Source organism: Columba livia, chromosome 2 (assembly GCF_036013475.1).
Source record: "Columba livia isolate bColLiv1 breed racing homer chromosome 2, bColLiv1.pat.W.v2, whole genome shotgun sequence".
Classification (NCBI taxonomy): Eukaryota; Metazoa; Chordata; class Aves; order Columbiformes; family Columbidae; genus Columba; species Columba livia.
In genome coordinates this window covers 5,216,260-5,228,675 of record NC_088603.1, presented here as the reverse complement: position 1 = coordinate 5,228,675, position 12,416 = coordinate 5,216,260, and the positions used below count along the sequence as shown (strand labels likewise).

At 41.0% G+C, this 12,416-nt stretch overlaps 1 protein-coding gene across 7 annotated transcripts in view; it reads right to left on the bottom strand.

Annotated features, from left to right (window-relative positions):
- Positions 1-1,946: 1,946 nt before the first annotated feature.
- CRHR2 (corticotropin releasing hormone receptor 2) overlaps positions 1,947-12,416 on the bottom strand; it is a 146,981-nt gene continuing 136,511 nt past the window's right edge. For 5 of the 7 annotated variants that reach the window (XM_065050319.1, XM_065050321.1, XM_065050322.1 and 2 more), the window contains one exon: positions 1,947-3,113. In XM_065050319.1, coding sequence (XP_064906391.1) covers positions 2,973-3,113 — 141 coding nt within the window. In that variant the 3' untranslated portion in view covers positions 1,947-2,972. Of the gene's footprint in view, positions 3,114-6,493; positions 6,560-12,416 lie in introns of all 7 variants that reach the window. The other 2 variants (XM_065050323.1, XM_065050324.1) reach the window with 1 other exon arrangement.

The window sequence follows — 12,416 nt, the reverse complement described above, 5'->3', positions numbered from 1 at the left end:
CAGTAAGAGTTCTTCCAGGGACTTGAAGTGTAGGTCTAGAAAACGGACTGACGGTGACCACCTTGCAAATGCAGAGAGATGACAGATCTCATGCCTCAGCTTGTGATTCCAGAGGAACCAGAATGTGAGCTCTAGGACACAGGTATTCCACGTTTTGTTGCCATCCAGGAGAGTTTGGTGCCCACTGAAAGATTGTAGTCACAGGTTGTCTACAGGGCAGCCACATGCAGAAAAGCTGGAGCTCACTGTATATAATATGAAACAATTTGGATTGAGCTCCATGTATCCAATCTCAGATAGAAAACCCTCAGATGGTGTATATATTCCTTCCACTAGCTCTCATAAAGCAGTTACCTCCTAGGAATTTGCCTGATAAAACCTAGACCCTGTTTTTTTTCTCAAATCTCGGCCTTTATGACCACCCCCGCTCCATGTATGTGGTGCTTATCTATCTCCATATTTCTCCTTTGCTCTGCACTCTCTGAGGAGACAAAAAAGCCACCAACAAAATTTCTTGTTGCTCTTCCAGGGATATCCTGAAATCTTGCTCTTAAAAAGCTGTCCGTAGAAATTCAAGCTTGATTTTCATCACAGTGCTCTAGATAAAATGGGCTGTGGCTGTCAGTACCTCAGGCATGACAGACTTTGGCAAGTTTCCATGGCAGAACAAGTAGAGGTAGCGTAAGTGTTAGCATAGCAATCACTTCACAATTAACACAAGCAGTCTCTCATTAATGCTGTATGTCCACCATGCTGGCTTGATAACAGGGTCCAATGATGGAAGGACTGAAAATCTCTGCTTTGGACAAATACTAATTAGTAAAAATAATTTCATTTTTTGTGAAAATACACTCCCAGTAGCAACAATAACCAGCAATTTCTGACAGTAGCTGCTGCATTGCAAATCCCTTTTTCATCCCAGACTGGCCTAGAGACAGAGCAGACACACAGGTATTTAGTTCACAAATTTCTAACTTCTAGGTATATCCATCCATTCAACAACAAAACGCCAGAGGCTGCGCATCCCTATTGTGATGCAGGCGATGAATAAAAGCACTGACACAGTCCTTTCTCATCAGGCACTTTTTGTTTCTCAGCTACCACGAAGATGGTTTGCATCACTTTGCAGAGCTCAGGGTGCCTGACACAGGCAGGCACATCTCCAGTCTTATTTGTATCTCTGCCACACTGGGATCTATCAAGCTCGTTGGCATGTCATATGGAGGGCTATGTGAAGACTCTTCCCTTCTCCCCTTCTTTGGCAGAGATGGCAGGTCTAACTAGACAGCATCCCAAATCTCCCTTCTCCCTCCTCCCTCAGTTATCTCATTGAGGCACATGAATCCAAATGGAGAGTTAGGAAGGGGAAAAGCTATAAAAATTTAATTTGTAAATTTAAATTTGCTGTGCATTTCCAATCAGCTAAAAGTTGAATGTGATTGAGCTGTTAGGGCAGAATGCCTCCAAAAGTAGGGGATTAACATCAATGTCTTCTAAGGTGTTTTCCAGTCCTGTGTAGTCTTGAAAACTAGAGAGAAACCAATTTAAATCTGGAGATTTAAATCCAGCTTGTGTTGGCAAGTACACTAAAACATGTGAAGAATATTCAGAATAAGCATGCTACGGTGCAAAGAACGAATTACTCCAGCACTGGTGAGATACAGGCGATGGAGAATGTATTACACAACTTGCTTTTTAATTTCTGGTGTTGCAAGACCCATTGAAGGGAAGGTGAGTGCAGAGGGACAGGGATCCAGTGTGACATCATGAGCTGAGAAGGGGACAATTAATCTTGCATTTAAAAGCCCTCTTGTTCAATTCTATCATGAGGTTGTTCTTCTTATTGTCTCATTATCAAACAGGATTTCTTTCCTTGATCTTAGGTACAAAACCACTCTCAAGATAGGTATCCTCTTCCTTTCCAGAGTAAAGAAAATGATGCCTGATTTTATTGAAACCAACCCAGAGTAGTGTTTATTATTGAAAATATACAGTATTTTTGAACATCACATAAAAAGCCTAGTAGATACATCTGGTCTACTTCAAAATGCTCAATAGATAATCTTTGTGCATCACGTAGCACTATCCTCATATTACAAACTTCCTCTTCTCCTTCTTATTTTTACAGTGTTTCCCTTTTATGTATTTTAAATCCAGAAAACATGCTTTATTGTCCTTTCCCACCCCAGTCCTCTTAGTTGAAGAAAAACAAAGACTTTCCAAAGGCTACTTACATTGTTTCGAAAGTGTGGGGCTAAGAGGAATACGGATAATTTATGGAGCTATCTAGAGATATTACTGTCCTTTTCAAAAGGTTGTGTATGAGCAGGGCATGGTTCTTGCAAGGCAACATGCTCTGTGTTAAGAAGTCCAACAATGCCCTGGCCAGCTCCCCATCTACCAAAGGGAGAAATGGGTAAGGTAGATAAATTTGGAGTTTTCACACCACCTCTCAGATGCTCTTTTTCTTGCTGCCACATGTTCTCAAATGACAGTTCTGCAGAGAAGAAATTATTACAAAGGAACAGAAAGGCTATCTACACACCAAACTGTTGAAATCATTGGGAATCAATGTACATAGTGAGATGGGCAGTATGTTAAAAATAGTCTTCATTCACCATAATATGGAAGGAAAAACAAAACAAAAAGAAAGGAGGAAAAAAAAATGATTGTTCCTGTCAGTGTGCTGGTTTAGACTTTTCACTGTGGACTTTCACAAAGTGCAGTCAGTGTTGAATCTCTTTCTTCTTTGAATCTGTTTTGCCAGCACCTACTCCAAGAGGCTTTTGCCTGTTTGCCTTAAAGCAGCATCACGAATATGGGAGATGAGAGTCCACAAAAATATGATGGGCACCTCATTGTGAAAGAGCAGTGCAGAATAAAGGAAGAAAGTTTGAAGAAAGGGGCTTGGGGAGAGTGAAGAAAGAAAAACCCTGAAGGCCACCACGTTGTGCGTGTACGAGCGGGGCATTTCACACAGCTGCGGTCTGTTTGATACTGTGGAAGCTGATCCGTGTTGGAGAGGTGGGGATAGACATGGCACGTGCCACACGCACTCGGAGGGAGTGATGGTCTTGCCAGCGGTGCCATCTTTTCCTGGCAGCAGAACGGACCTGGTGAAAAAGGAGAAAACAAACAAAAGGAAGAACATGAACACTTAGAATACTCAGGTGTCCTCTGTAAAGGGACACTAGACAGCTCAAGACGAATGATGATATGTGTCAAACCAGTGAATCATTGATTCAGTTGCCTAAACATGGACGTCTAGCTCAACTGATATTCTTCAAGGTGCCGCACTCTAGGAAAACCGTGGGTTTCACCTATCTCATGTCTCGCATCTGATGTCTTAAATACCCCAGAGCATTTCAAATGGCAATAAATACCTAAGCTTATGCAATTGAATCAACCTCCTGAGATGGATGCACCTGATGGAGGTCTTATAGAGACCTATCACAGGGCCTGTAGCTGCCCCAGCTTCCCTTGTATACAAAGGGGAATCACATATTATCTAACTAAACATTGGTGTCTACAACACAGACACACCTGAGCTAATCCCTGTGAGCAACTTGTGCAGGCAGTGGAGAGGTACTCCACAGTCAACAGAAGGCCATCTGCAAACAGATGCTTACGAATAGGACAGATGAGTCTTCTTCAAGTGAATATTTTGTGGCATGAACCACAGAGAGAGCCCAGGAACAATGTATAAAAGCAAGAGAAGTCAAAGTATAGGAACCCCAACCTCAAACACAATGGGAAAGCTTGAGGTACTCCTAACATAGACTGTAATCTGTTCATGCCAAATCATTGGAACAGAAGACTCAAAGTCAGAAGCTGTAATGAAATATTTAGATGAATTTCTGGGTATTCTTGTTGATCTCTTCTTACTGTAGGGATGAGAAAAACTCAGACCCCTAACTGAGGCAGTGAGGTAAGTCTACAAAGTCAGGTGAGATGAACCTGGGCCTGACTTCTTGAGCAGTCAATGGGCAATTCTACTCACAACACTCGGAAAGGATGTTCACATTCTGCTGCCAACCTGAAATCCAGTCAAGTTTGAAAAAAGAGCATTTTTACATACAACTTCTTTATCAAGCCAGGGCCTCCTTTGCCAGAACCACATTTGCCTAGAAGGTGGGCTTATAAATAATATAACATAGACATTACACCTCAGCTACTGACCCATTGATCTCTTCCTGACCACAAGAGAAGCAGTCAGTATAGTCAAGGGATACAATTCATCTCGTCCTAAAGCAGATGTCCAAAGCAGTCCAGATACTGTAACCAGATGAAAAAATACCTATTTCCTTTCATTAGTTATAAAGTGCATCTAGACAACTTGCTCTGCTTTAGATGTCTGGATTATAAATTTAGCTGCATTTAGACAATATTGATATCTTGCCCTGAATGTTTTTCTGTCTTTAATATACTTATCTTCACTGTATCCTCCAAAAGTAAGGGAGTTTTCTTACTCCCATTTTACCACTGTCAGGCTAAAGCTTGGGTATTAATAGCAGTGATGTTGTAGAGTAGACCTCAACACGGATCAGCTACCATGGCAACTGTACAAGATGAGCTTGCACAGCCTGGGTGAAACCCATGCTGACACAGCTTCTCAGCTATCAGCACCTGAGGTAGATCAAAGCCGTCCTGGGTGTATCTATAATCACCACTGGGATTGCATGGAAGAAGGTGTTGATCAAATTGTCCAAAGGTCCACGGCCACTGCTTTCTCCATTTCTTTTAAAACTTGGGGCCTGCCTTCAGGCGCAGTGTTAATTCTACCCAAAACATAAGGAACACACACTCCCCAACCCCACGTCAGATCAGCTCCAACACATCTAACAGGTGCTCAGATGAACTGATGAGATCTAGCAGCAGAGTTATTTCCCACCCAAACCACGCACTGTCAGTATTATGTCATAGATGAACAAAAATAATGGCTTCATAATTAAAACAATAATTCATAAGAAGGACATGGGAAGGGGGGATCTGCACTCCTCTCAGGTGGTTCCAATCCTCCATTTCTTGGTGGCCCTTCATGGTCTTAGAAAGACCCATAGTCTGCAGCACTACTGCTTAGAAACTCTGCACTGTTGTGGTCTGGCACCTAACAATCCCTTCTCATCACCAGGTTTGTCCATGAAATACACCCCATTTCAGGTCTGTGGGTATCAACTTGGAAAACAGTTTTGCAATTTGCCCTTTTTAGTGCCTTGTCAGGGGAACCCTGAAGCTGGAAATCTGCCTTTTCTATCAGAGCCCTTCCAGAAGGTGCAGATTGGACAAAACGGACCTGAGGATCTCTTTCTTTGGTTGTTTTCTTGACTATGTGTTATCTGTGCTGCTTGGTCTGACACTTAAGTAGATGTAGATATTTATAGTAAGGTGAGAAGTCTGAAACACAGGGATTTTTTCCTTTTGATTTTGAATCAATGATTTATTTCAATATAAAATAATGGGGTTTGCACTTAACAGGTGGGACAGACCCTCAAAAAATAAAGGCTATGAGGGCTGCTTGCATGGAAAAGGGGAAGAATGAACATCCCATGAAAGAAGAATTAGAAGAATTAAAGTTAAAGACAGCACTGCTAGGAGAAGCATGGTCATCCCAAATGAATTTATGATGAGAATGAGAAAAATGTGATTAAACAAGAGTGCAGGGGATGTCTGGAAGAGCTTCTTATTATGAAACACTAAACCTTCCTGCCGCAACACAAGAATAAGTGGAAAGAATATGCGTTATGGTGTGGCGCCTTCATCGATGCGCAGTGTTTGCAAACCTCTCACAGTTCTACCTGAACTGGCCAAGGGATTTCTGATTTCTGATTTCGGATTTAAGGGAGAATATAACATGCACCCAAAGGCAAATCCATGTGCCAGAGTACATACAAGGGGGGATACATCTCATCTGAAATTTTGATACCTAGTCTTGGCTAATTACGCTTTCAGCATAGAAAATGGAGAAAGAGAGATGATCTCCATAAGAAGGTGGCTTAGATATGTAGAATGAATAAGTCCTTGCTTCGTCTTGCTTCTCTGAGCAGAAAACCAACTTAGCTAGATGTTGGGCATCTAAGGCAAGTGGTATGAGTAACATGCAAAGTGTCTTGGGAGTAACCAGTGTCCTGGAATTGTCCCTTAAAGAACATGGGACTTGATCTGCAGAGGGGAGTTGCCTCTCAAATGTTCGTTTCTCCCCAGATGTCACCAAACGTTGAGATATTAGGAAGTTTTTCCCCCTTTCTTGAACAGGGAGATGGTGATCCACTTAAGTCCTTCAAATAGTTGAATTTCTTCATCTCTGGTGCAAAAGCAGAGAATAAATATCTGTGTACAACACAGTCTTGCAAAAGACATTAGTAGCAGAGTGTCAGTCCTGTGAGCTGGTACATCCCAGGTACTCCTGCAGCACTGTTCCATCAAGTCATGGAAATGGGGAGTCACCTGGTGAGCTTTTTGTGTTTCTAAGAAACTTGTGTGAACAGGTACTTACTCAGCCAGCGACGCCAGATTAGATTTATCATTTGCGCTTCAAACCAATCAAGTCAAAAAGAGTCACCTGGAGATAAAGACGTGAGTCTAAACAAGCAGTGTTCTGAATGGTTTTATTATAAGCTTTGCTTACAAGCTTTGAGAAAAGATAAAAAGTAGTAACAAAAACTCTGTCTTGTACAGCTGGAGCTGTTCCTAATGGACCGGGCACTTGGAAACAGACTCTACACTTACAGGGGAGAGTGCAAAGCATTTCTTAATGACAGGATAATTCACTGCAATTAGGATGTGGCAAGAGCACAAGCAGAAAAGCTTAAACTTAAATTTATTTCTTACAATTAAACTCAGAAGCAAAATTCTAGCTTAACTTTAAGACAGAAAAGAAAAAAGAAAAATGGCTGTGACCGCTATAATAACATGTTAAAAAAAGCTATTACACAGCAGAAGAGTAATAGAAAAAGATAAGGCAAAACAGTAGCTTCAAACCTGGTTGTTAATCTCCATGAGAGCGATTACCTCTATCTGTTAAGCATTTGTAGAGTCAGTACCATGTCCTAGAGTCAGCATTAGCACATCTATGACCTGGAATTAACAACACTTGCCTGTAATAGCCCAAGATGCACAGGGTATAATCAGTGTTTAAAGCTTAACAAAGAGGCTCCGAAATAAAAATTATCAGCTTCACCTCTGTGTAACTTCGGTTGCTTGAGAAGACAAAGTTTATTTGTGCTGCTGAGCAGAGAGCTCAGTTCTCTGTGTTGACCCCTGGTCTGTCTTTCTCTTGCAAACAACTGCTCTCTCAGAGTTACCCTTTTCAGCTCTTTGCTCTTTGCATGCTTTGAATAATCACAGTTTCTGAACGTGTGGTCAAATCAGATTTACCAGCATATTTGTGCCTATGGAGTGTGGGCGCAGGATTGCTTTAGAACAGCCAAGAGAAAGAATTCACATCATGGGATGGAGATAAGTCGGTGGGTGATTTGATTTCTTCCCTGATTGGATCACCTAACTGAGGAGTTCTCAGACTTTCAGATCACATCTGAAAATCACTAAAAGCCAGGTCTGTTCATAAAAATACTTAAAAACCTCTCCCCCTCTGAAGAAGAACAACAAAAAGAATGAAAGAGAGAGAGAGAAGGATGAAAACACACAGAGAAGATTTGCTTTTGATAAAGTAGACATCAGCTTTGTATTGCTATTACTTACGCTAGACAGTGGCTGCTGGCTAACTTCATGCAGCCATCGATTAGAAATGAGCTGAAGAAAGAGCCTTTAATGACATTAAAAATCAGGTTTTGGAAGAAATGTCATGCCTTATTAGCAGAAAGGAAGAAAACGTGATCCATTTACACACTGCTTAGAACAAAAAGGCCAATTCATTTGGGGCTTCTTGACGTAGTACTAAAATATAATATTGGTAATTTAGGTAAAAAGGAAGGGTCTGATAAACAGATCGGGATTAAATAAACTGTCATGGTAATAGAAGCTGGACTATTGGGATGCCATCATACTCTCTACCCAGAGAACACCTCTCATACGAAAATGTTAACAAGTGAGGGGCAGAGGGACAGCAAGTATCTGACTACAGAATAATCACAGTGTTCAGTAGTCTATGACTACGTAACACTGATTAAGTTCCTACTTTGCTCAGATGCAGCTTTTTAGTCCCAGAAAACCTGATCCAAAGGCAGATGAAATAAATGAAAAAGGTTTATATAGATCTCAACGGGCTTTGAAAGAAACCGACTTTTGCTCTATGAGAACAGATCTCAGTGATGAATTCATCAGGTTCCACCTACACTTAAGCAGCTTTGTGACATGTTTCAGATCCTTGTGCTGCCATTGGAGGTAAATGGAGAATAACTTTGGACTTTAAACATATTTGGTTTTGGAGAACGGGAGGCTGAGGGGAGACTTATCACTCTCTGCAACTATCTGAAAGGAGTTTGGAGCATGGAATGGGTTGGCCTCTTCTCCCAAGTAGCAAGGGATAAGATGAGAAGAAATGGCCTCTAGTTGCACCAGGGAAGGTTCAGATTGGACCTCAGGAAAGATTTCTTCCTGGAAAGGGTTGTCAGGCATTGGAACTGGCTGCCCAGGGCAGTGGTGAAGTCACCATCCCTGGAGGTATTTAAAAGATGTGTAGATGAGGTCCTTAGGGACATGGTTTAGTGGTGGACTCCAGTTAATGGTTGGATGCCATGACCTTAAAGATCTTTTCCACCCAAAATGATTCTATAATTCTATTAACGGCAGTGCAAATTGTGGAAAAGTTGATGAAGATTTATTCAACCTTATTACAAACTACAGAACAAGAGGGACTTTCAAGCAAAGCCTGGATCAACAAAAGAAAACTGGCTATGCAGACTTTACATTTCAAGATACTGGTCTCACTGTGTCTGACTCTGCAGTGTAATCCACTTCCATGAAGTTTCCGAAGCCCTGGTCTCACTCTGTATCCAGCAGAGATGTAAGATATTAGCAACAGTTCATTAAAAAGAGGCAACTAAAATAGTTCAGTTTATTCGATGTCTAACGTTAGGGGGATAATCCCATCCATTACATAATAGAACTTAAACTAAGGTAAGATGATGCCTTACAGGATACCTTGAAAGTTTTTGCAAAGGATCAGGGTGTCCCTCAAGGGAGGAGGGACAGTAAATGCTGGATTTCATAGTAAATGCTGTGAAGAAGCCTATGTATCAAGCCTCTCCAGATTCTTGGAAGGATGAAATACCATCCTGAATGGAAGTAAAGAAACAGAAGGGCCTAAGTGCAGAGACCAGTGGACTGACAGACCTGGGGATCTGCAGATGAGGAAAGCAAATACTCTTGAAAACACAAGACTGAGTCTTTATCTATTTTTTTTGTAATTAACATACATTACTGAGCAAATATACATATGTTCTACAGCTACCTCTCACCCTATTAGTATGTTTTTGTAAGGCCTCTGGTAGAGCCAACCCCTCAGGGCAAAGATGGTCATGTTACCATTAGACAAAAAGCTGAACCAAACATCTTTATACATAAGCCATTACCAGTGTTTAATCATCCAAAGGTAGGGAAGCGATGTAGTCAAAACAAATGGTAAGGCTCAAAGGAAACAAAAAAGAAGCTCAGGTGGAACTTTTTTTTTCTTTCTTTATATCACACCACTATTTTATGTAACATTTTAAAATTTCTTTTTCGCCCTAAGGAAAAAAAAAAAAAATAAAGATCCAGGTTTACCGGTCTGGAATTCATTTTTTTGCCAGAGAATTTGCCAACAACAGGTGGGTAGTTTTGCAACACCTGCCACATTTAAATGTTGAAGTCTTATTTCCAAGACCACAACAGTGAAATTTTGTTATCATAAATAAATGTTCAAGAAGCTATAACAGTTCTGACTAGATATAAATATTTTCCACAGATTTTGGGGTGGAAGCAGATGCTGCTCCTTTCTTCTGGACCACAAAGGACCAGAAATAACCACTGGAGAGGGAGGCCATGAATGCAATCAGCCCACTCCAAGCAGCTGTGGTTTTGTTGTGGAGTGCTCTGGAGGCACAGAATCACAGGATCACAGAATAGCTGGGGTTGGAAAGGACCTCTGGAGATCATCGAGTCCAACCCACCTGCTGAAGCAGGGTCACCTAGAGTAGGTGAACAACAGCTCACAACAGCAGTGGTGTAGTGAAAAAGAATATGAGGTGGGGAAGTACCCTCAGACCAGTTGCTCCCATTCACCCTGCCTCGACTTCTCATTTTACTCTCTCTGGCAGGATCCCGGTCTGAAGAGACCAACTGTGGTCACAGCAATGAAGGCGACTTTCTACCAAAACACACTTGGGTGTGGGAGATGGGTACTGAGAGGAGACTGCAGATGAACTGCTGCCTGGTGGTCCAAAAGGGAAGGTTTGGTCCCTTCGGTTGACTCTATATTGATTAGACATCCTCAATGGCATTTAGTATTAATAACCATGCTCACCTCTTGGTTACCTTTGCTCAGAAAACAATCATTGTGGGAGGTAGAATTAAACTTTAACCCTCTAATCCACCTCCATATTCATATTTATTCAGTTATTTGAAGGAATGCTTAATGCATGTCCTTTGGGTTCAGAATGATAAATGTGAAGTCTGCTTAGATTGGTAGGCAGGTAGATGACTAACCATTTAGGTGGTGATTCATAGCTGGCAACTATAACGAATGGCCTCCCAAGATGATCAGATCAAAGTGAGCCTCTTTGAGCTTAATAGATTTTGAGAGACAGATGGTGCCTGGGTAAAGGGCCAACACAAAAAAAAATTTAAACATATTTATCCTTGCCTTGCACCTTGTTGTGAGAATAATATACAGTGCCATCTGATAAAGTAACCTGTTCTGTTCATCTCTGGTTATGGTTTCTCTCTAAGTCAGTTAATTGCTTTCCATTTTAAATGTTAATCCATAGATGGCTATCAATACTGACCAGATCATACTAGAATCTGAGACCTGTTTGAGCTGAGAATTCATACTTTGCAGAATGATTTCAGACATAGGCCTTGATAGTTATATGCCCCTTCAGGACACAGTTAGAAATCAAGGACAGCCACCTTATTATAAACACGAGATTCATTAATTATAGAATAATTAAGGTTGGAAGGGATCTCAGAAGTCCTCTGGTCCAATGTCATGATCCAATCAAATCCAGCGTAGAAATTATATGCAGTTTTGAAAATATGTCAGGCCTTACCCAGTCATTTTGAGCATATCAAAGGACACAGATTCAAAATGCTTCTGGTGCTTTCTTCTAGTGCTTAAACACCCTCCATGTTTAATTTGTATTTCCCTTGTTTTCTTCCTTCAGACTGCTCTTCTCTATCCAGCCCTTCATCAAGAACTATCACTATAAATCTGGGTCATTCTCATCTACCATCACCTTCATTCACAAGCACCACTTGTCTCAGGAGAAAACCATCACTAGCAAGGAGGTCTGGCTGTGAAAGTAGATACCACACTAGAAAGGGAACTGGAGGGAAGATCTGTCTTCCTTTAAAGATGCTTGATCTGGAATCAGTCAATGAAAGATGCTGGGAATGCTGTACCCATGTGCCTGTGAGCAGAAAGTATATACTAAAGAACTGAAAGAAGACCCTGGAGACAAAAGTATGAAGAACCTCTAGGTGAGGTGTGATCCTAGAGATTGACAGAGAGTGATTGTAGCTCTAATGAGTACCACTGCTGCCGTTTGTTGGCTTCTCTTGATGCTCTCCTATGAAAAGCCAAAGGTGACAGCTGTCTTCATTGGCCTATTAACAGAGTCTCTTTCGGTACTGAAACTATAATGAATATTTTTCCTGGGTTTCATATGATGCAAGCAATTATAAGGCTAGTTTTTACATACCTAACAACTATCACCTTCGCTGAGATTTTTTTCAGTTTCAGGTCTGGCTGTGACCCGGATAAGATACTGATGTTTTTATCCAACATTCAGTTCTAAAGGCCATTGTCAGAAAAATCAGAGGTATCACTTGAGGTGAATCCCTCACCAGACACCCTTTTGAAAGACAGGCTTTAATTAAAGATGTGCTCTCCAGCTCAGTTACTGGATTGAATTCCTCAGCTTGAGCTACAGGGGCTGAAGAGACAATTCAGTAGTTTCTGTGAATCTATATTCTCATCTAAACTTACATAAGGATGAGATCCCATGAGATCCCTGATTATAAATTATTAGCTTGTTATAAGCAAACTGATCAAGGTAGAATAAATTTAATCAGCTAAAAAAAACCTAAAGATCTTTTTAGTGAACTGCAATAAAAATTGTCTGACAGGAGTTTTGTGGAAACACATTCTCTTCAGCACAGCTTCGTGCCATTGTATCTATCTTTGTTCCAAAGAAACTCTGTCGTAAATATATTTTTTAATCCAGCGTTTTGTGAAATTAAATTCAGTCTTGTGACCTGTG